Raw genomic sequence first — 24,644 nt, 5'->3', positions numbered from 1 at the left:
GAGATTGTGTCTTCCTAATGTGTTTATCCAGCAGGTAGCACAATGGGGCCCAATCCTGTTTGCAGCCTTCGGGCACTATTATAATGAAGGGAGTAATACATTTAAAAACAACAGCTGACCTAAGGCTCGGGCCAGAGTTTTGGACCTGAGGCATGAATCAAGGAAAGGATTCAGGTCTGGATTCCAGTGCACTAAAATCTCATGCGCTGGGTTTCATGGAATTTTGACCACAGGTTTGAGCAAGCATTGTTAGCTTAGGGTTCTTTGTTTATTTAAATCATCTTGGGCTTTTTGCATGAGATTTCAGCTGCATCTGAGTGGGAAATCTACCCACTCTAAATTTTGGATCAGCCTAGAACCAAAATTGGAGGAGGAGGGAGGCTTAGATCCCAGGATTTGCATCCAAACCCTGCCCTCAGATTTGACAGGTAGTTCAGACTCATAGTTGTGTTTCTGGCCCAATTCTAATTACAGTGATTGTCCTGGCGAGGTCATCTGCAGCTCAAATTTCTCAGGCTTTTGAGGGCCTAATCATCACCTGAAATGTTATTTCAAATATTGAGCAGCGCTAATTACATTTTAAAACAATTACATATATGCAGTAGTAGCCATTAAAAATCTTACATTTGCCAACCATTACAATACTGTTACCAAAGATATCTCCTTTTTTAAATAAAGGGGGAAACTGGGGATCTCAGATACCTGTGTGTGATAATTATTGGCAAATACTGGCTTTTAAGGGTAACCACGGTGCTTCCGCTTTTCGATGTGTTCGAATAAGTTTCACGTTCTTAATTTCACTGCTCTACAGCCAAAATGCTTCTGAAATAAATGTAGTCAAACTTTACTAATTCTGGGTAAATTACAGCAAATGGAGCCCATCAATGCTTGCAGACTATTGCTGGACAGTGACAAGAGATGCTCTATTTAATGAATACAAGAGACAAGCCAAGAAGCGCCGAGTAGACACTGAATAGGACTAAACTATGTACATAATAGTTTTTTGCCTTTTGTTTCATAATAAATTTTATTTATATAACCCTTTTGCTGATTTTTAAAGTGTTACATAAACAGGACAGGTGAAATATTATCATGTAAAGCAACCATAAACACATGAAAAGACCTAGGTTTACAATTTATGATTAAAACTCTACTATCTACACAATATACATAGACATAAAATGTAAAAACTTAAATATCTTAGAAACAGTAGCGAATCAGTTGTTTTAATTGTCATATTTGAATTCAGCACATCAAAATACATAATAAATAGCACATTTTATCTCTGAAGAAGACAACTTCTCAAAAATTGTAGACCAGTGTAATAGCCCACCTTAATTAACTAGTCTCGTTAGAGTTGGTATGGCAACACCCATTTTTTCATGTTCTCTGTATATATATCTTCCTACTGTATTTTGCACTGCATGCATCCAATGAAGTGGGTTTTAGCCCACAAAAGCTTATGCCCAAATTTGTTAGTCTCTAAGGTGCCACAAGTACTCCACGTTCTTTTAGCTCAAACATGTTTGTTTATTTTAAGGTTATTGGTATAATGATCAATAGAAAATCCTAACCCTAAATTATGAATTTCCCTTTGGAACTAGGAAAACGGTACTATTTGAAATGGTTTTTGAACCTGAAGAAAACTAGGAATTTAATTTGCAGTCATTTGTTTTATCATAAGATTACTTTATGATGCCAACTATCCAAATTACTTCTTCATTTGAATGCATGCTTTTATCAAACCCATGCAGCAGTCACGACCTTTAAAATCCTAACCATTGTTGCACATTTTTCTTCCTCATCTTGTTACATAGAAAGGTACCTTTCTATTCTAAATACTATGTAGTCAAGAATATTAAGAGTTAATGTAAAAAAATAATATATCAGTATCTCTGCCTAGCTCAAAGGATTTTCACTGATTCCTCTACAGACTTCAAAGCCTCACAGTTTGGCATTTGGACTGGTTTGAATTAAAGTTCAGTTCTCTGCCGTCAGTTTCCAAGTTCATGGTGAAAGTGCCTGCTGCTTCTGGATTTCATTAGGGCCAATTTTCTTATCTTTTTTTTCATCTTAGGTTTGATCCCCTGCAAATGCAACGTGGCATTCGATGGGTCGGAATAACAAGGTGCTGCCTTCAAGGCATGTATTGTCTCATGGGGCGCACGCGCGCACACACACACACACGCACACACAAAGGATATATGACCCATTCCCTTCTCTTGTCTAACTTTCAGGGGACTATAAATTTTAAACTTCAAAGCATTATTGTACATTAAAATTAAAAAAAAAAGTTCAGGAAAATGTTTTTCAAAGAAGCTGGTTAAGATTTAAAAAGGTCACTTGATAATGTATTATCATGAACAAACTTGGCATAAGATTAAAAAGGTTTCCAACTTAACTTATACGCTGAAGGTGTGTGCATGTGTGTATATGGCTGGCGTTACTATGTATAAGATCGGTCGGGCAAGTAACTTTCCTCGCAACAGTACTTGCAAAATGACGGCCACGACCATGTTTGGTGTATGTACGCTGAATAGCCGTATTTTCTGGTCAATAAGTGTCAGCATCAATTAGGCAATGGTTGGGTACATTCTTTTTTTAAAGACTGTTCTGAACAATTTTCCAACAGCCTTGAAATTCAATTAAAATGTAATAGCAATTTGCCATTCAGCTCTGGGCTACAGGTTATTCCTAGAATGAAAAGATCAATCTTGCTGAGTGCTAGGATAAAAAGACCTCCACTTTGCACAATAGTATAACACCATTGTTCTCCTGTAAGTGGAGGAAAATGGGAAGATAAATGATAGTTACTTAAATTATTATAAATTATATGTAATCTTTTAAAAAATCTGTTGAGTTAAATCTCTATTTGTTAGTAAAATACATTAATATTTTTAGGAGATAAAAATGTGCGCACACTGAATAAAGGAAATAATGCTACTGGTTCCACTAGATTGAAAAGATGCAATGGAACCTCATGAAGTTGATATTCCATCTGTGTATTTTCAAAAATGTCAAGATATTTGCATCTGATACTTTGCATGTTCACATCGCCCTAAATTATGCAGACATTTGCCAGAAGTCCATTAAACCTGACTTGAAGTCAGAAAACCACTTCAACTGATAATTGTAGAAAAAGATGCAAATAAGGGAAGAGAACTGGATAAACTCATGGTGGTTAAGTCCAGTAATGGCTATTAGCCAGCATGGGTAAGGAATGGTATCCCTAGCCTCTGTTTGTCAGAGAGTGGAGATGGATGGCAGGAGAGAGATCACTTGATCATTACCTATTAGGTTCACTCCCTCTGGGACACCTGGCATTGGTCACTGTCGGTAGACAGGATACTGGGCTGGATGGACCTTTGGTCTGACCCAGTACGGCCATTCTTATGTTCTTACTGTAATTTTATACACCAGACCAGCAGAGCTTTTGCTGAGCAGTGAATAAGTGCCAGTCATTCGGCACCTTGCTCACACAGATCCATTGCTATGACTGGGCACACCCCTCTCCTTTCTTTGCATTGGCTTTCAGTCACAGAACGCTCAAGCAATTGCAATCCTATTTTTAGTTTACTAAAAAGAAAAAGAAAGTTGCAGAAAAGAAGAGCGATTTCACTGCAGAAAGATCTGATTTCAGCTAAGACGGGTTTTGTGAAAGGAAGGCTTGAATGTTACCTGAAAGCAGTCAAATATTCGGTGTCTCCCATCGGTGGTTCCAGGCCACCAGTAAACGCCATATTAACATTGAAACCAACACCTGGTCCTGTGCCGACCTGAGAAATGGAATGAAGGAGTGGACAAATATAATGTGTTAAATTCATGGAAATTCTGTTGATGCTGGCAATATATCTTTACAGCCTGCCATTTCTTTAAATCCCATTGATTTGCTCTGCTCCTGACTGATTGATTTAGAATGCATTGTTGGGGTGCTTTCTTTTTTTCTAGAGCTTTTTGGCTCCCGAAAGGGAGGCAGCTTTCACATTCTCACAAGTCTCAATTCTATGTGAAAGTGGTGCACACACAAATATTTGACCACTGGTGGCCAAACAACTGTGTGTTATCTAAGCATGGAGTCCCATCATTAATATACCAGCGCCTTTTCCATTTTCAAATGGACAGACTGCCCTATTGAAGGAATCGTTTTCTATAATTCATCTTCAGCTTTATCACCAAATTCAGAAGAGTACTTTATAGTCCTGCTTTATTATGTGAATTTTCTTCACTCAGCTATAAGTGCAGTTTATTCAGAGTGAGGGCTCCCTCTGCTGGTGGAAAATATGACTTGCAACAAATAGTTACACTGAGTTAATTGGGTATTGGTAGTATATGAATCATTGTGTGCATATTTGTGAACATTATCAGTGTGTATGTAACTTTATTAGACAGGTGAAAAATAAACACAACATTTACGGTAATTAATTTGAAGAAAAATGTGAACCTCCTTTCTATATCTTATCTAAAGTGAAGTGCTGGTATACTGTTGCTACCTAAATACAACTGATCTGGAGATTCAATTTAGATGTACTATACAACTACATAAATAGCTATATCAGTTTACATAAATTACAGAATTTGGGATTCAAACTTTTCTTTGGCTGCCTTACTGTAAATACTAGCTACTAGAAAACAGTCTGTCCATCCATCCATCCAATTTTAATATATAATCTACTAATATTTCCTATACACCACTACCCCGATATAACACTAATTCGGACACAACCCGGTAAAGCAGCGCTCCCGCGGGGCGGGTCTACACACTCCAGTGGATCAAAGCAAGTTTGATATAACGTGGTTTCACCTATAATGCGGTAAGATTTTTTGGCTCCCGAGGACAGCGTTATATCGGGGTAGAGGTGTATTAAAATTTCTGTTTGGTAGAACTGTATTTTGTAAATATTCCTGCGAGAACATTAGGAAACCCCACCACTTTATGCTCCATATTTTACAATTTATAGTCTACTACCGAGTGTCCTTCCAATCCAATATATTTATTTTTTAGACAAAACAATCATTACATTGTTAAATGATTTTAAAGACTCAGCATGAATATAAGTGCAGCCGAAGTCTATAAGTTTGCACTTCTTGTCCCTCCTGCAGCATCAGTTAAACGCTGCATAAATGTTTCGTCATTGGCTATGATTATAATGCACAAACAAGGTAATAAAACAAGGCTGTGCTTTATATTCTTTAGACGCCTGGAAGGAATATCAAAATTTGCAGAATAGAAAGGATAAAACTGACAGGGCAAGAAATTCTATGGATTTTCAAAATTATCAACGTTTCAAAATAAATATAGTTAATTAGTTAAAATATTTTAATTGCCCTTTGAATCATGTATACAGATTTTTATAACTGCATCTCCATTAGAAAGGAACAACTTTGTTTAAATCAATATTAGTCAAAACTATGGAGTCTTTGTGGACTTTACTAATTATCTAAATTAAACACAGCAAAGTCTGGTTCATTCATGACCTTTTTTTTTTTTTTTCCTCTCTCTCTCTCTCTCTCTCCATTTGCAGTTCTGTGTAGAATTTATTAAGCAATAGGGATAAATAACCTACAAGCAAATTGAAATAATTGTCTGAGTGAACAGCAATCATTTTCTGTTAGCCCACTCTGATAAATCAAACATCCAGTCTTGTGTAATGAGGTCCGCTAACAGTGAGGTTGGGATTCTGTACAAAGAATGACTTCTGGCTTGCTGAAGATAAGACGAGCAAACTAATGTAATGGCTATTTTAAAACAAAATTGACTTTTTCCTGACAGCTATGTTTTCTTGTGAAAACCAGTAAAGGGTCCACAAGCCAAAGTAGGCCCTTTGTAATGGAATAAACAATGGAAAGGAGAAATAGCTGACAGGTACGCTTTCAAAGAAGAGGCCTAAGCTCAGCTTCTTGAAGGATAAGGCTGAATGTAGAATGAAAAAAATAGTACTTGACGAATGTGTGTGACCATCTGGTGGAAGTCCAAATAGAAAAATGCTTCCACTCTAATTCATATGCCTTGTCTGTGGAAGGCTTATGGGATTCGAGGAGTATGTTTTGGACATTGTCCAACAATTCTAATTAATCTGTAGCTAAAAATCCAATATCCAAGCTTCTGAATGCAGGAAAAGCAGGTCTAAATGCAGTACTCACTCCTCTGAGCAATGACAGGGCATGGCCAGGAGTAAAAGAGATGGATCCCAAGCCTGTGCCTGGAGATCAGAGCACTGGTGAGCCCATGCAGTAACTGTAAAACCATGGGCACCCTCTTCTTGCTTAACTTTAGTCTGTTAAGCAAAGGCGCCTGTTTGAACAACTGTCCAATAATGACTTATTAGAGACTAATCTTGTTGATCAATCATAGAATCAATCATAGAATCATCCTGATTCTTTGACTAAGATGGTCTACCAAGGTATCTCTTTTCCTTGCCAGGACAAAATGTAAATTTTATGGCATTGCTAGGACTTCAGAAACACACAAAAATGGGTTCTAAGAGAAGCACTAATAGGCATTCATGTGAGCAAGAGCAGTACAAGCTTTCCTACAGTGCTCTGTCATTTCACTTCTTGACCCATGGAAGTCCCCCCAGTCTTGTCAATGCATCTCACTCCTGACCAGCAGCAGATTCTACCAATGAAATCCCGGGGTGCCAATCCCAGTAATTATATGGTGGGCAGGTATCCTGTTTATTTATGTTCTTACCTCATCAGGAGCTCCACTGCCTGGGAAGAAGTTTCCATCATCATAGCGATGTAGTGAAATATAAAGAACGTTAGGATCACTGTAGAAAGCCTGCTGAGTACCATTCCCATGGTGCACATCCTTCAGGGACAGAGATTGTATTAGATAAGGAGGATTAGTACACTAGTAACAGTGCAGATGAAAAACACCAGGCTGGTTCTTTTTAATCCAAGTGAAGCAGTTTATTGAAAACTAGAATGGATCCACACAATACTAAAATTAGCTTTTTGTTATACAGCAGAACCCTTATTTTACTAGCTAGCTGGGGATTGAGGAGTTAATGAAATTGAAGAGTTCATACAAACATCACAAAACCACAGTTGGTATGGTGCATAAGTGGCAGCACAGTGGTGCACTGCATTGCTTTCTTCTTGTCCTTCAAACCACTGCAGAGTAACCTCCAACGTACTGACAGTATCGGAATATGAAGGGATGTCAACTTGTTTTACATCCTCACCACTCTTGTTATGTGATTCCGCCCCCCCAAAATCATGAAATAGGGTTTGAATACAACTGGTTGTTTGTAAAACTGAGGCTCTACTGTCCTTTCAATACAACATAACTGGGTAATTAATTAACCTCAATTATACACCTGAATGAAAACAAGATGTTCTCTTAGACAGAACTGGGAGGAGCATGTTTATCACCATAAGTCTGACCAGGCCGTCTGTCTGCAGGCCAAACACCCGTTTAAGCTCTGTGCAGGAATGAGCCCTATACGTGCAATTTAACAGCAGTGCAAAGAAAACAAAAAAAAAATGATCTCAACCAAACAGGCCAATTCCCCTATCATCAAGGTATTAATGGACTAATACAGCTTACAAAAGGGGACATTTCTCCAAATTGTCCTTTAATTTCTGCTACAAAAACCAAGTCATTGAGAAGGGAAGAAGAGTAAAAGGAACTCTGAGAAAAGTGATGGACCAAAGTGGAAAACTATCCTGAACATTTATTTTTAACTTGAATAGATGAATGAGTCACATCCTGATCCTGAGAAAGCAATCAGGCTTCCAAAAAGGAGTGTTGCAAGTTTGTTAAAATCCTAGCTTCTCTTGTTGAGTGACCCACCAGTGTTGCTGGGTTGCCCAAATGTGCATAGTGTTGCACAATTCCTCAAGCAGGTTACTGAAATTGTCCAGATCGCTGTTCAAGCCAAGCCAGTCAGGGACCATGTCAGTTTCAATACTCTGTCAGCTCATTAGAACAGAGTTGGGATGGACATAATGCTCATGCCCAGTAATCTCAACCAGCACCCGGCACAGCCACCCATCTTTAAGTTTGGATCTGATGTGTGTTCATAGAATCATTGAATATCAGGGTTGGAAGGGACCTCAGGAGGTCGTCTAGTCCAACCCCCTGCTCAAAGCAGGACCAATCCCCAACTAAATCATCCCAGCCAGGACTTTATCAAGCTGGGCCTTAAAAACCTCTAAGGATGGAGATTCCACCACCTCCTTAGGTAACCCATTCCAGTGCTTCACCACCCTTCTACTGAAATAGTGTTTCCTAATATCCAACCTAGACCTCCCCCACTGCAACTTGAGACCATTGCTCCTTGTTCTGTCATCTGCTACCACTGAGAACAGTCTAGATCCATCCTCTTTAGAACCCCCTTTCAGGTAGTTGAAAGCAGCTATCACATCCCCCCTCATTCTTCTCTTCTACAGATTAAACAATCCCAGTTCCCTCAGCCTCTCCTCATAAATCATGTGCTCCAGCCCCCTAATCATTTTTGTTGCCCTCCACTGGACTCTTTCCAATTTTTCCACATCCTTCTTGTAGTGTGGGGCCCAAAACTGGACACAGTACTCCAGATGAGGCCTCACCAACGTCAAATAGAGGGGAATGATCACGTCCCTCGATCTGCTGGCAATGCCCCTACTTATACAGCCCAAAATGCCATTAGCCTTCTTAGCAACAAGGGCACACTGTTGACTCATATTCAGCTTCTTGTCCACTGTGACCCCAGGTCCTTTACTGCAGAACTGCTGCCTAGCCATTCGGTCCCTAGTCTGTAGCAGTGCATGGGATTCTTCTGTCCTAAGTGCAGGACTCTGCACTTGTCCTTGTTGAACCTCATCAGATTTCTTTTGGCCCAATCCTCTAATTTGTCTAGGTCCCTCTGTATCCAAAGCCCTCTGTGTTACAGGCTTTGTTTTGGAGGGCTGATAGCTTCTTCGGGATCGGGGGGAGGGGAGAATGGGGGGAAATGGAAAAGATATGGTAAGAAGTTTAGTGCTGTGACTTTAAATCTTGATGTTACCCTTAAAGAAATGTTTACGATCTATAAACCATTGTAAAGTGAACTTCAATTCTGAGCTTCTATAGTCAGATTGTGTTCACTGAGTTATAAATAATGGGTCTCCTCTGTGAGGAACTGACGGAGTTTCCATTGTTACTTTGGTGAGAATAAATGTTTACTCACCCAGTCCACTATAAGGATTTTGCTAACGTTGAGTCTCTGTTGGAGAAGCTTGGCTGCAATTGCCACAGAATTAAAATAGCAGAACCCCCTGGAGGTAATGAGCAAGAGAGACAGAGAGAGAGAGGAAAAAAGGGGTGTTAATTATATGTTCGCCTCGGTCCTAATATATATATTATATATATATATATAAAATGTGAAACATAATACAGTAAGTAGGAAGAAATTTCTATTGCTTTCACTATGTCTTCCTCCCTAACAGATATGTGTGCTCGATTACACACAAAAAATAACCACATGCCAACAGGTGACTCAGTGATCTCACAGGAAATGGTGAACACTATTACACGTTCTAACACTCTTTACTGTGAGGTGCAGCTGAAGTATACAATCTGCCCGACAGTGACTTTTAAAGTGTCAGGGCTCTCACTCAGATTAGGGGAGGGGGGTGCAGTCAGAGAGAAAGGAGGGGATTTTAGTGATACATGAAAACATCTGAAGCAGGGGACCAGTTCAGAGAAGCTTCAAAGAACTCTGCTTATTCAAATCTGGTGGTAAATATTCTCTGATCTCACACCAGCCAAGTATCAAGGGACCAAAGGATCTGTGCATTGGTCATGAAGCCAGGCACATACTAGTTCAAGAAACAAATTCTATCCAGGGTTGAGGGAGATGTACTCATTAATATGGTTTATTACCCTCTTACCTTTTGGGAACCAGAGTTGAAATCAGCCCAACCCAATGTGGCCAAAACACTTTCAACTCTAGGGGAATAAAATCCCAACAAAGCTAAATGAGTGGAAGATTTGACTTCAGTTTCTGTTTTATGAAAAAAAAATGTTTTTTATAAAATTGGTGTTATATTCCCAAGATACAATACTGTATCAGGCATAACTTTTATAAGTGGCATATCACTGATTCTCCATATTAAAAAACCCACGGTGTACCTAACTTACAAACAGCTCTTTATCCAGATAAACAATAGATGGGGATGATGGAATTAATAGACTCAATATAGTTTTAGAAATGGATGCAATCTCTAAGCGTGATTCTAAAACAGACTGTATTAAACAAAAAGAGGACTGGAAACTTTCCTGCTTCTAAAGTATTACAAACAGCTTTGAATCTGATGCTCTATTGTGCATCACTCAGCAAGGAAGTCTATAATAAATCAAATAATTAATTTTCTAGCTTTCAGCTCCGTATCATGTAGAGAGTTCGCTTTATTAATGGCTCTAAACACTGAAGCAAACCAATTAAAGCACACACATACTTACATGGGTGTACTCTCTTCAGCATGATGACCTGGAGGTCGAACAACAGCAAATCCATTCTACACATAAAAACCAACAAGAATACAGAGGGGCGATCAGACACAAAAGAACATTGGTATCTCACAGAGTGAGCTCAGAAGCTGTGGTCAGAGTTGCTAATTCAGTTTTGTAATTATTCATTAGTTCTTGATCACTCAGATGAGCATTCATGGCTTCCACTCAAGCCCTTAGCAATGTGTCAACTTTCCTTTCCTTTTTAAGGGACACAGGCAGCCTGCATTTTTTGGAAACTGACTACTTTTTTTAACTGTGAGTTTCTTGTAGAGCATACTTTGAACAACTGCAGTGAACTCTGGCTCTGTTGAAGTCAATAGCAAAACTCCCACTGACTTGAGTGGCGTCAGGATCTTAACTGAGGTTGTGATTTTTTTTTTAAAACTCATCCTTAAAGGTTAGTAAATGTTTTGTTCACTTGCTAATGTCCATAAGGGTCTTGTCAACTAAGGCAAGAAGGGACCATTACAATCTTCAAATCTGGCCTCCTGTGTATCACGGGGCATAAATCTTACCCTGTCATTTCTGCACAGAGCCCTATATCAGAGCCAAGTGTTACTGCTATACCAACCTTCAATTCTCCTGTGGCCACTTTAAAAACAAGTTCAATGACACAGCCCACAGCCAGGCGAGCTGCACCAGACGAATGAACTTCATTCCAAATTGTGTCACTGTCAACCTAATGAAAACATATGAACAAATTCAGTTTTCAGAAACAATGAGAAGAGCCTGCAGTTGGACTACCTAGATTTACAAACTACTGAAACATATAAAATTCTTGTATTCATAGTGATCATCCCAATGACAATGCAAAGAGCTGGAACCACTGGGGCCTTACATACACATACGTACTAGTGCTAGCTGCTAGTATCACAATGCTCAGGTGGTGGCACACCTGTCTTCCCATGTGAAGAGAGAAAAACTATGACACCGGTGTTGGAGCTAATGTCACAGTAAGTTCAGATCTATCCATATTAACACCACTGAAGAGACCGGCTTTCCAGTTGCTCTGTGGTGCTGAGGGATTAGCAATAGGAAGGAGAGAAGTTTGATCACATGCAGTGTATACGATCATGGGCTTCCTTCTAAGATTCTTATTTGAGTGTTGTCTCAGTATTTCTTTTTACCATCGGGATAAAAACTGACCCACGCTCAAACAAAAAGCTTTAAGAAAATGTAAAACAAAAAAAATACTAAAGAGGGAATACATCAATGAAGAATGATGTTTAAGAATAGACAATTCTCTAAATCCTTGTCAAATCTATTTTGGCTAGATTTACACAGAAATTACTCTACTAGAGAATCAGAAAATAAATTTTAGCTAGCTTAGGCTCAGAATGGCCCTTCAACATCTAGGTGCTAACTGTGGACATTTAGTTTAAATGCCAAATATTTGACAGGATTAGGAACAACTCCCTTTGACAAAAATGTAGACTAGACTGGGGAAAAAAGGAAAGACATTCTTTTGAAATTCTCTGGTTGCTCATTATTGTACAAGATCACGTTCTCATTTAAACAGGAAGTGTGCAATGTTGGCTTTTACCACAACAAGCCTAACAACTGCACAAAGGCAAGATAGGTTCACACGTAGGTGATGAAATACCCTGTTTGATATTTACTATGATTTGGTTGTGAGCATTGGACAGACGTGGACAAAAGGAGCTTTTGGATTCCCATGGGATTGTTCATAGGCTTAGCCAGTGGGGAATGACCTGCTCTGAATCCCATTGATAGTGGGCCAGACTGTTTACATAGAGTGGTGACAGCAGTGTGTGCTTTCTTCTTTTCACCCATAGCTTCTGCAAAATCCAGACTTAATGGAACTGATCCAAGCTGGGGGTAGTCTAGCTATCCGGGACAGGCTCAGAGTAAGCATAGAGTGTTTGTTGATGTGAAGAACTGTCAGATTTTATTTCTAAGATAAGACTGACTGGATATGAACTGACCACTTTTGTGGGAACAATATCAGAAGGGGACTGAAGAAAAGGAACATCTGTATTGCTTGGTTTTAATCAAATTTAACTTGCAGAGTTTTTGATAGATATAAGCCAATGTGAGATCACAGAATCATAGAACTGTAGGGCTGTAACGGATCTCAAGAGGTTATCTAGCCAACACCCCCTACGCTAAGATAGGGCTATCCCTAGACAGTCCTTGACAGGTGCTTGTCTAACATGTTATTTAAAACCTGTAATGATGGATTCATTTCTTTTACAGCTGACTAAAGCCAGTGGGCTCACAATCAACAAGGATTGTTAATGGCTTCTGTCATAAGGGTGAGTTGCCTGTCACATTGAAACAAGCAGTGAGTAAATGAGATCCTACCTGAAGAAGTCCCTTTTAGATAATGATACCAATAAGAACAGTATCAGTCAGCTCCTGGGACTGACAGTATATTGAAAGTGGAGCTCCTTTTAGTCATACGCAGTGGAATCAGAAGTTGTTTATGTTGCTTGCATTGGGCCTATCACCAGCTATTAATGTATCACTCACCACAAGATAAGGTGGACTCACCATGGGGACGTGGCCTTTCAGTGGACTTGCCCCTTTGTCTCCAAGAGATCCCAGAGGGTAACGAACAAACTGGCTGTCCTCCCTGTCAATCTATCCATATTGGGCTCTGCAAGGTTCCATCTTTTTGCTTTTCCTTCTCAGTGTTTATGTGAAGCCATTAGAGATAACCAAGTTGTTCTGTGGCTGCAGTGTTGTCACTATGCTGATGCTCAGTGCTACTGGCTTTTTCATTGAACCCAGAGTCTTTACGGCCTCACTCTCCCAGTGTCTGAGAGGGGTGGTGATATGAAGTAAGTATTTATAACAATTGGGGGCGGGGTGGCTCCCCACCTATGGAGAATGTCTACCAGTCCTTCTGCTCAAATGTTTAGCCACCTCAGCATCTGCCATGATCCAGCACTACCCTGGATTCTCAGATAACTGATGGGAGTCCATGTTACTGACAACCATCTACTTCAGGCCATGAGGCTACTGCCATTCCTCTCGAGTGTGCACCACACAATGGTCACTCATATTTTTGTTACCTCCAGACTTCATCAACACAGGATGCAGCTGCGCTCAATCCTTGTCAACGGCCCCCTATTTGCTTTTAAGTACAATATAATTTACGGTATTTGTAGTGATCCTTAAGGACCCCAGTTTATGAGTGACTGCCATCTTCCCCTCTATGCCCCATCGCTGAAATTACATGGCTTTTACTGTTGATCTGACTTCATGGCTGGTGCAGTTCTCACAGTCTGTTCCCCAAGGAAGCCCATCACAACCAGAGTCAAGTAACTCTCAGGACACAAATTAAGGCTCATTAGTTTTAATATTGGATGGCTTTTTAGCTAATTTGTGTTTTAATATCTGTGACTGAGGAACCTAGTTGTGACAGATATTATTGAAAGTTGTACAAAAAAGATACTGGATCATCAGAGGTCACCATGGGATATTTGATGCAAGCCCACTTCTTTCTCTACCTTAGATCAAGTAGATCCTGTGCAACCCAGTCGGTCTCCCTAAATGCCAGTTTTGGCTCTCTTTTCCCAAATGCCTGAAAATTCTCACAAAATGCCTAAGCCGAATGCTGCTAATTGCAGGTGATTTGATGCCACTAAGCTAGGCTCACGGTGGCAGTGTTTCAGGAAGAACTAGGTGGGGAGGACAGAGAGGTTTTATAAGTTTTTATTCCTTCAGAGAGAAATTAAATACTTAAAAAAAAAATCTTTGTGCAATTTGGAAGCCAATTTCCAGGATGTTGCCCCATTCTCCAAGCAAGAGAAGGATTTAACCACAGGGAGTCTGCTGATGTCTGCTACCTTCTGCATCTCTGAAATAAGGATTTCACACACAGCCACCTGCTTGCAGGGTGGCCGGCTGCAGACTATTAGGCCCTGATGCAGCAAAGTGCTTAAGCACTTAACTATAAGTGCATGAACAATTCCATTGATGTGATCCGGATTACTTTGCTGTATCAAGGGCTTATACTTTACTGGGATGGCAAATGTTATTAGGGTGGCCATGGTCTGGACTCCTCTCCTATTCTGAAGTTGCTGCTGTTGGTGTATGGGCGGCTTCTGACCCATTCATCATTCTGGATTTATGAAGTTCATTATTGAGCAGATAATATTTGGTCTCCCTACCTCTCCTCCCCATGAATTCTCTGGTGTGGTGGCCATGAGAGGAGTTGCTGCTGGGACTGCACATCAGCCCTATCCTCTTGAAGGACTTTAAGGACACGAGAAGTATATTTCTTGCTCTTTGGTGATGCATTGTTGGGTTTCCCTCTTTTTCTTGGGTTGGATGATGTTATTGTACTAAGAGCAGTTGGACCGCCTTGCTTCTTTGAATCTGCTGTTGTTGGCTTAGGAGCAGTTGCTCTGTTCATCACACTCGTCTTCTTGAGAACAATATTTGCTCTATTGGGATTTGGTCCCTCCCGCTCCCATAAAGTTGCTGTCACTGCTGTTCCACAAACTCTTGGAAGATCTGAAGGACTTTATAAGAGTAGAGAAACTCAATGTCCCTTGACCCTCAATTACATGTTTGAACTTTTGCAGCTCCTATGAATCTTTTTGTTTGCAGAGGAGTATGGACAGTGTGAGGGTCAGACGTCTGATACTACCTTTCCTAAGAAGTGATACTTGAGGGACTCCGAATGTAGGGTTGTTTATCCCTTATGTAATCTGTTTTTTAAATATTAGGATACATCACAGGGTTACTACTGGCCCAGGCGAATCAAGAGACAACAGGTCTCACCAGGGCAACCGATGCTTGATATTAACAAATATTCCTACATAATTTCATTCTGTTTTTTATTTAAGGGCATTTTTTTAAGTTTTCATTTTTCTAGGCTTCTTTTGTTAATCAGAAATTGAAATGTCTTCAGAGAGGCACTTAAATGAAAGGACACACGGAGAGACATTTATCGTTCCTAGCTCTGCGAAAGTCATAAGGAAAAACTGAGGGAGTCTCATTAAGAACATAAGAATGGCCATACTGGGTCAGACCAAAGGTCCATCCAGCCCAGTATCCTGTCTGCCAACAGTGGCCAATGCCAGGTGCCCCAGAGGGAGTGAACCTAACGGGTAATGATCAAGTGATCTCTCTCCTGCCGTCCATCTCCACCCTCTGACAAACAGAGGCTAGGAAAACCATTCCTTACCCATCCTGGCTAATAGCCATTAATGGACTTAACCTCCATGAATTTATCTAGTTCTCTTTTAAACCCTGTTATAGTCCTAGCCTTCACAACCTCCTCAGGCAAGAAGTTAATTTCATTTGGTGGCCCCTAGTTCTTATATTATGGGAACAAGTAAATAACTTCCTTATTCACTTTCTCCACACCACTCAGGATTTTATAATTATTTTCTATATAATTTTTATATTTTCTCTTATCACCACTGAGATATCTGGCCATAACAGCTGTAGACACCATTCATGCTGCTGGTAAGTTGTCTTCACTTAACTGTATTCCTTAATCCCATAATGCATCATAAATCAATTGTGTCAGCTGGTCAGGACTTCAAATCACATTGTCAATTATTTGTTTCTAACTTATGTTCTTTTTATCTACTCTGTTTTGTGGTTCTGTGTATAGCACCAGTCAGGATCCAGACTTGTGATAGGTGCTGAATAAACCCACAGGTAAATACGCTTCCTGCTTTGAAGAAATTACACAGTCTGAGATCTTACAATTGAACTAAAACAATTTTCTTTCAAAGAAAAAAAATGAATGCATTATAAATACAACTGAATAAACTCTAATCCCTTACATGCGCACTGATAAGAGATAAAGCTGTACTTGATACAAAACAAAACATCTTAGAAAGTAATATTAAATCTTGTAATGACAGTTCATTAGATTTATTGAAACAGAGATAATACATATGAAGCACTGGAACCATTTAAAATAGTATACCTGTGATGGGGTATTTACCCCATACATGGCAGAGCCAGTAAATTAGGATTATTAACCTGATAGGCTGCACCTGGGGAAGGACTGAATGACTGAAGATGGAGTCCAGTTGGGGAGGAAAAAGAGGGATTGGTATAAAGCCAGGAAGTTGGCAGCAGAAAAAGGCTGCAGGGAAGTAGCCTGCAGTCACTCCCTGGGAGAAGGAAGGTGTATTTGGGACTACAGCGAGCAGCAGCACCCAGGAGCCGGCAAAGAGGGCTGCTAACAGGGGAGTTTAAGTGGGAGTTTACAGGGGAGGTGGAAGGGGAGGCAGGAGGGCACGGTGGTTGGTGTGCTCTGTTTCCCCAGAGGCTGCAGGCAGAGACCATAGCAGCCATGAGCCAAGCAGCAGGGGACACAATGCAGATGATTGCATGTGGCAGCTGTGGTATGTACATGGTCCTAGCAGGGGCGCCTGAACAGAGGTATGTCTGTATGAAATGCCGCCTAATTGGCCTGTTAGAGGAAAAGGTCCGTGGGTTGGAGATGCAGGTAAAGACCCTGGTAGAGTTTAGAAGGGGATTCGAGCAGCTACTGGAGCAAAGGCAGGGAGTGGCAGAAGGGGAAGGCTCAGGGGTGCAGGTGGAAGCAGGGGCTATGGTCTGTGAGGGGGGAATGTCGGGGGGAGAACAAGAGCAGTGGAAGCATGTGACCGTGAGAAGCAGGCCAAGGAAAAGGAGGGCTAGTGAGGGGGAAATAGAACTCAGGAACAGGTTTGGGTGTTTGGATAACGAGGAGGGGACGCAGCAGGTGGTAACTGATGGTGGGAGGCAGAGGAAGAAAAGAAGGGCAGCTAGTCCAATAGAGAGAGGGGAGGAGTTGATGGAGACAGCATCAATACTCAGCCTCAGGAGGATACGGGATGGCACTAGGGGGACTATAAGGGAAAATAGAGACAGACAGGAGTTGCGACTACAGGGAACAGAGGATAGATTAGTAGATTGCACTGCCACCAGGCAAAGGCAGGTTTATGTGATTGGAGACTCCTTACTGAGGAGGTTAGACAGGCCTGTGACCAGGGCGGACCCAGAAAACAGAAGGGTGTGCTGTCTGCCGGGCGCTAAGATACAGGATGTGGACCTGCGGTTGAAAAGGATCCTAAAAGGAGCAGGTAAGAACCCCTTGATCATCCTTCACATAGGAACGAATGACACGGCTAGGTTCTCGCTAGAGAGAATCAAGGGAGATTATGCCAGGCTGGGGAAGACGCTTAAGGAAGTCGAGGCTCAGATTATCTTCAGTGGGATTCTGCCTGTTCCTAGAGAAGGACAGCAAAGGGCTGACAGAATTGTGAGGATAAATAGCTGGCTAAGGGAGTGGTGCTATAAGGAGGGCTTTGGGATGTATGGCCACTGGGAGGCTTTCGGGGACAGACAGCTGTTCTCACGGGACGGACTTCACCTGAGCAGGGAAGGAAATAGACTTCTGGGAGGGAGGCTGGCTCATCTCATCAAAAGGGCTTTAAACTAGGAACCAATGCGAGAAGCCTAGGTAACAAAATGGAGGAACTGGAGCTCCTGGTCCAAGAAATGAAACCTGATATCGTAGGAATAACCGAAACGTGGTGGAACGGTAGTCATGACTGGAGTACAGGTATGGAAGGGTATGTGCTGTTTAGGAATGACCGAAAAAAAGGTAAAGGTGGGGGAGTGGCATTGTATGTCAATAATGAGCTAAAATGTAAAGAAATAATAAGTGATGGAATGGATAAGACGGAGTCTGTATGGGCAATAATTACACTGGGTAAAACAACTACTACAGCCTCCCCTGAGATAGTGCTTGGGGTGTGCTATAGACCGCCAGGATCTAGCCTGGATGCGGACAGAGAACTATTTAATGTTTTTAAGGAAGTAAAAACTGATAAGAACTGTGTAATCATGGGGGACTTTAACTTCCCAGATATAGATTGGGGAACAAATGCTAGTAACAATAATAGGGCTCAGATGTTCCTAGACGTGCTAGCAGATGAATTCCTTCATCAAGTAGTAACTGAACCGACGAGGGGGGAATGCCATTTTAGATTTGGTGCTGATGAGTAGTGAGGACCTCGTTGAGGAAATGGTTGTAGGGGACAACCTTGGCTCCAGTGACCATGAGCTAATTCGGTTTAAACTAAATGGAAGGATTAACAGAAATAAAACTGTGACTAAGGTTTACAATTTCAAAAAGGCCAACTTTAATAAATTAAGGCAACTACTTAGGGAAGTGGATTGGGCTAACATACTTAGGGATCTAAAGGCAGATGACGCCTGGGATTATTTTAAACTGAAGTTGCACGAGCTGTCCGAGGCCTGTATCCCGAGAAAGGGAAAACGGTTAGTAGGCAGGAGATTTAGACCTAGCTGGATGAGCGGGCGTCTCAAAGGGGCGATTAAGAAAAAACAGAAAGCGTACAAAGAATGGAAGAGGGGAGGGATCAGCAAGGAAACCTACCTTATTGAGGTCAGAGCATGTAGGGATGCAGTGAGAAAGGCCAAAAGCCGTGTAGAGTTGGACCTCGCGAGGGGAATTAAATCCAATATTAAGAGGTTTTATAGCCATATAAATAGGAAGAAAACAAAGAAAGAGGAAGTGGGACCGCTGAAGAATGTAGATGGAGTGGAGATTAAGGATAATCTAGGCATGGCACAATATCTAAATGAATATTTTGCATCGGTCTTTAATAAGGCTAATGAAGGGCTTAGGAATAGAGGGAGCAGGACAGAGGGGAATAAAGGAGGGGGGATTGACATTACAGTATCAGAGGTGGAAGCCAAACTTGACCAGCTAAATGGGACTAAATCGGGCGGACCGGATGATCTTCATCCTAGAATATTGAAGGAACTGGCACAAGAAATTGCAAGCCCCTTAGCGATAATTTTTAATGAATCTGTAAACTCGGGGATGGTACCGTTGGACTGGAAAATAGCTAATGTGGTTCCTATTTTCAAGAAGGGGAAAAAAAGTGACCCGGGTAACTACAGGCCTGTTAGTTTAACTTCTGTAGTATGCAAGGTCTTGGAAAAAATTTTGAAGGAGAAAGTAGTTAAGGACCTTGAGGTGAAGGGCAATTGGGACAAATTACAACATGTGTTTACGAAAGGCAGATCGTGCCAAACCAACCTGATCTCCTTCTTTGAGAAAGTAACAGACCTTCTAGATAAAGGAAATGCGGTGGATCTAATATACCTCGATTTTAGTAAAGCGTTTGATACTGTGCCGCATGAGGAATTATTGGTTAAATTGGAAAAGATGGGGATCGATATGAAAATCCAGAGGTGGATAAAGAACTGGTTAAAGGGGAGACTGCAGCGGGTAGTACTGAAAGGTGAACTGTTAGGTTGGAGGGAGGTCACCAGTGGGGTTCCTCAAGGTTCGGTTTTGGGTGCGATTTTATTTAATCTATTCATTACTGACCTCGGAACCGAATGTAGGAGTGGGCTGATAAAGTTTGCGGATGACACAAAGTTGGGAGGTATTGCCAATTCGGAGAAGGATCGGGATATTCTGCAGGGAGACTTGGATGACCTTGTAAATTGGAGTAATAATAATAGGATGAGATTTAATAGTGAGAAGTGTAAGGTGATGCATTTAGGGATGACTAACAAGAATTTTAGTTATACGCTGGGGACGCATCGGTTGGAAGTGACGGAGGAGGAGAAGGACCTCGGAGTCCTGGTTGATCGCAGGATGACTATGAGTCGGCAATGTGACGTGGCTGTGAAAAAAGCTAATGCGATCTTGGGATGCGTTAGGCGAGGTATTTCTAGTAGGGACAAGGAGGTGCTGCTTCCGTTATACAAGGCGCTGGTGAGACCTCATTTGGAGTACTGTGTGCAGTTCTGGTCTCCTATGTTTAAAAAGGATGAACTCAAACTGGAACGGGTACAGAGAAGGGCCACTAGGATGATCCGAGGAATGGAAAACCTTTCCTATGAAAGGAGACTCGAGGAGCTCGGTTTGTTTAGCCTAACCAAAAGAAGGCTGACGGGGGATATGATTGCTCTCTTTAAATATATCAAAGGGATAAATACCAAGGAGGGAGAGGAATTATTTCAGCTCAGTACTAATGTGGACACGAGAACGAATGGATATAAACTGGCCGTGGGGAAGTTTAGGCTTGAAATTAGACGAAGGTTTCTAACCGTCAGAGGGGTGAAATTTTGGAACAGCCTTCCGAGGGAAACGGTGGGGGCGAAAGACCTCTCTGGCTTCAAGATTAGGCTAGATAAGTTTATGGACGGAATGGTTTGATGGGATAACGTGATTTTAGTCAATTAGGCATTAACGTGCCATCGCTGGTAAAATGAGGGTCCGGCTGGAGAATCTTGCCTGTATGCTCGGGGTTCTACTGATCGCCATATTTGGGGTCGGGAAGGAATTTTCCTCCAGGGTAGATTGGCAGAGGCCCTGGAGGTTTTTCGCCTTCCTCCGCAGCATAGGGCAGGGGTCGCAAGCTGGAGGATTCTCTGCGACGAAGTCTTTAAATTAAGGGAAAGTGGGTGGGTCAGCTTTTGTGGCCTGCATCATGCGGGAGGTCAGACTAGATGACCATATTGGTCCCTTCTGACCTTAAAGTCTATGAGACTCAGAGCCTGCAGTTATTCCCTGGAAGGAGGAAATTGGGCTGGTAAACGCTTGGGGGGGGGGGGGGGGGAAGGGGGGAGCCAGAAGGTAGAGCTGAGAAGTAGAAAGAAGTCCAGGGGAAGAGCAACATGGTCTGGGAGTGAGCAGGCCACCACTGCTAGAGATAGGGTTCCTGGACTAAAACCTGGTGTAGTGGGCTGTCCGGGCTTCCCCTACCAGCCACTGGTGAAGTGGAACCATCACGGCAGTGCATGAGAAGACTGCCTGAGACCGTTGGTATGGAAAGACTTTGATACCCCAGAAGGGGACACACACAGTGACCTAGCTGGAGAACTGAGCCACAAAAGGAAGAGACACCCCATGGGGAGAGGAACTGATAGAAGGGGGAGTCAGACCTGCGAAGAGCTAATCCCCAGAGCAATCAGGAGGTGGCGCCTTAGCAGTGAGTGGACTTTTTAAATTATTTTATCTAAAATCAAAGTCTAACTCTATACTAAGTAACATTCTGATGGTTACTTACACTTAAGTAAGGTATTAAGAAAAGACTTATGAATGTGGAGTATGGAGACGTAAAGGTAACAGGTCCTCTCTAAGTAAAAGTGTTCCATACTACACCCACGGATGTTGCTACAGAAACTCAGACCAGCAGGAATAAATTATTACCGTTTAAATCACTGCTCACATCTGTTCCTATAACTGCTTCTGTGCTTCTTTTCCAACTAAGATCAGACTGTTTGCAGATGAGAAGAGGTTTGTTTTTGTCAATTATGACGTTGTGACAGCTTTTTCTTACAACACAATTGAATAATGAGAAAAGTTGATGAGGGTTTCGATGGATAGGGAGACAACTTTACACTAGTTGGCTGGCTTTGGAATACTGGGTTCTTGCTTTTCTGGAAGTGATCCAAAGATTTTAAGACGACAGATTGTAATTGTACTTTTTGCTCTCCGTCTTCCTTCCCATTTTTCCCTTTTGTCACTTCCATTAATAAGATGCTGATTGAAATATAAACATTATACAAATGTTGTAACAATAAAATGAAGAAATAATATCGATGTAAATCTGGTTTGTACACTATAGCAACTGTGAAGCCACTGCTCCCACCTGGCGGGCTTGTGATCCTTAGCACATGGCTGGGACACAAGAATATGAGCATTAACCACAAACCCAATAGGACAAGGAAAGAGCAGGCTTCTGTTGAAGAAAAAGGGAATGATCTGACAGCAAGAGACAGTCGTCATGTCTCTGATTTTATGTAAAAATGACAGGAAAAAAAGAAATAAAAACAAAATCTTTGCTGGAACTAACATCTCTTTGAATGCTATAAAAACATTCTCACCCCATTACAATAAATAAGTTCCAACAGCGCTCTGCTTTATTTTCAGAAACATGCTTACCATGTTCTGCTGCCAAAACCCTAGTGCTACTGCCCAACATGTTGGGCAACAATTGGAAGGTAGGTCATGAAGTTGGGGAAGGTGAACCAAAGTCATAAGCTTTCAGGGGGCTGGAAGCTTGCGCTTGGTTGACATGGGAGAAATGGGAGAAATTACAATCCAGTAATTGGAAATGGGATGGGACAGGATATAAGAAGTAGTGTACTCTGCTTCTGTTCCTCAGTGCAGTTTATTGAAGACGAGTGTGCAGACAGGAATGTGGCTGCATCAAATCAGACACTTAGGTATAAGTAGCACTGAATACAAATGTTAAATCAGTCCAGGTCCAAAGCATCTATTCACTAGCTAGAACTGAAGAATCATAGAGAGACCCACTATTTATTAAAACACACAACCAAGCTAACGCCCCCTCCCAAGTACCTCACAAATTATCACCGGAGAAAAAGAGGAGCTACTTACCTGTAACTGGAGGTTCTTTAATATGGGTGGTCCCTATCTGTATTCCACTGTGCGCCCAGAGTTGGAGAATTTTGCAAGTAATGTCTATTGGTCCATGCTTGCCTTGTGCTTCTGACTGAGGCAATAAAGGGCAAGGTGGACCAACCCTTCACCACGGATCAGAAAGATCTGAAGCAGAGGGGAAGGAGGGCAAGTAGTGGAATACAGATAGGCACGACACATCTCAAAGAGCCTCCAGTTACAGGTAAGTAACCTGCTCTTCTTCACATGATGATCCCTATTGTATTCCACTGTGGGTGATTGCCAAGCAGTACCTAAGTAGGAGGAGGGTGTGAAGATAAGGACAGTAGGACTAAGTGGAGGACCGCCATTCCAAAGGAGGCATCAGCAGCCAAGCCTGAAAACGTGTGGATGGAACTCCATATAGAAGCTTTACAGATGTCTAGGAGGGGTACATCCCGAAGAGATGCCATGGTTGTTACTTGAGCTCTAGTAGAGTGAGCTCATACCCCTGTATGGGGATGGAAGTTCGAGAGCTGACAGAGTTTAATGCAGCCGGATATCCAGTTAGAAATTCTCTGGGTGGAGATGACATGACCCCTGACTCACTCTGCTATCATAATAAATAGTCTCTGGGACTTCCTGATTGGTCTTGTTCTCTGCAGATAAAGGGCCAAGGGACTGCACATCGAAGGAGTGGAGTCTATGTTCTTCCACAGATCTGTGTGGTTTCGGAAGAATACAGGTAAGGGAATGGATTAAGGTGAAACTCCAAAATTGTTTTAGCGATAAATCTGGGGTGTAGGTGTAAGGAAACTATCTTTGAGGAACACAGTGAATGCAGGGTCTGCCATCCTTGCTCCGAGTTCACTGACCTACCTTGCTGAAGTGATGGTTACAAGGAAGGTGACCTTCATGGAGAGAAGCTACATGGAGCAAGTAGCTAAAGGGTCAAAGGGGGGCCTTATTAGTGCTGCGAGAACAAGATTCAGGTCCCACTGGGGCATGATCTATTGAGGAGTTCGGAAGGTACTTATGAGGCCTTTCCAGACTCGGTTGGTTAGTGGGCTTGCTAAAATGGAGTAGCCCTCAGTAGGAGGATGGGATGTGCTAATCACCACTAGATGGACTCTCAGAGAGCTGAGGGAGAGACCAGATGGCTTTAAAGACAGGATATAGTCTAAAATGAGGGAAATGTCTGTGGCTTCTGGTATAATGCCTCTTAGTGTGTCCAGGAGGAGAAGAATTTCCATTTACCCAGGTAACAATCTCTGGTAGAGTCTTTTCTGCTATTAGAAAGGATGTCCCACATGGCCGAGGAGCATAATTATTTTAAAGACGATGCCCATTCTAAATCCAAATACCATGCCCTGAGGTGGAGGGGTTGTGGATTAGGGTGTCTGATTTTGCCACTGCACTGGATCAGGAGATCAGGAAATGTCAGGACGGTAATCGGTGGACGAGACAACATGAACAGGAGGTTGGGGAACCAGAACTGTATGGGCCAGAAGGGGCTGATCAGGATGACCGTCGCCCTGTCTTGTTGGATCTTGTGCAGCACACCCGTGATAGGAGTGGTAGTGGAGGGAAAGCATATTTGAGCTGGTCTGACCAGGAGCAAAGGAGAGCATTGCACTGGGGGTGATAATTTAGGGCTCCTCTGGAGCAATACAAGGCGCACTTGCTGATGGTCTGAGAAGCAAATAGATCTCTGGTCGGGTTCCTCATTGCACGGAAATGTTGTGTAGCACCCTGTTGTGGAGTTCCCACTCGTGGTCGATCGCAAAG

The 24,644-nt window shown here is 41.9% G+C and overlaps 1 protein-coding gene across 1 annotated transcript in view; it reads right to left on the bottom strand.

The window, feature by feature from the left end:
• HDAC4 (histone deacetylase 4) overlaps nt 1-24,644 on the bottom strand; it is a 453,690-nt gene that overhangs the window by 27,197 nt on the left and 401,849 nt on the right. The window contains exons 18-22 of the mRNA XM_065412876.1: nt 11,052-11,159; nt 10,430-10,485; nt 9,156-9,243; nt 6,692-6,811; nt 3,679-3,776 (exon numbers count right to left, since the gene is read on the bottom strand). Coding sequence (XP_065268948.1) covers nt 3,679-3,776; nt 6,692-6,811; nt 9,156-9,243; nt 10,430-10,485; nt 11,052-11,159 — 470 coding nt within the window. The remainder of the gene's footprint in view (nt 1-3,678; nt 3,777-6,691; nt 6,812-9,155; nt 9,244-10,429; nt 10,486-11,051; nt 11,160-24,644) is intronic.

The sequence above is a fragment of the Emys orbicularis genome, chromosome 11 (genome assembly GCF_028017835.1).
Source record: "Emys orbicularis isolate rEmyOrb1 chromosome 11, rEmyOrb1.hap1, whole genome shotgun sequence".
NCBI classification, from domain to species: Eukaryota; Metazoa; Chordata; order Testudines; family Emydidae; genus Emys; species Emys orbicularis.
The sequence above is the reverse complement of the archived record's forward strand: the minus strand, read 5'-3'. Positions and strand labels throughout refer to the sequence as shown.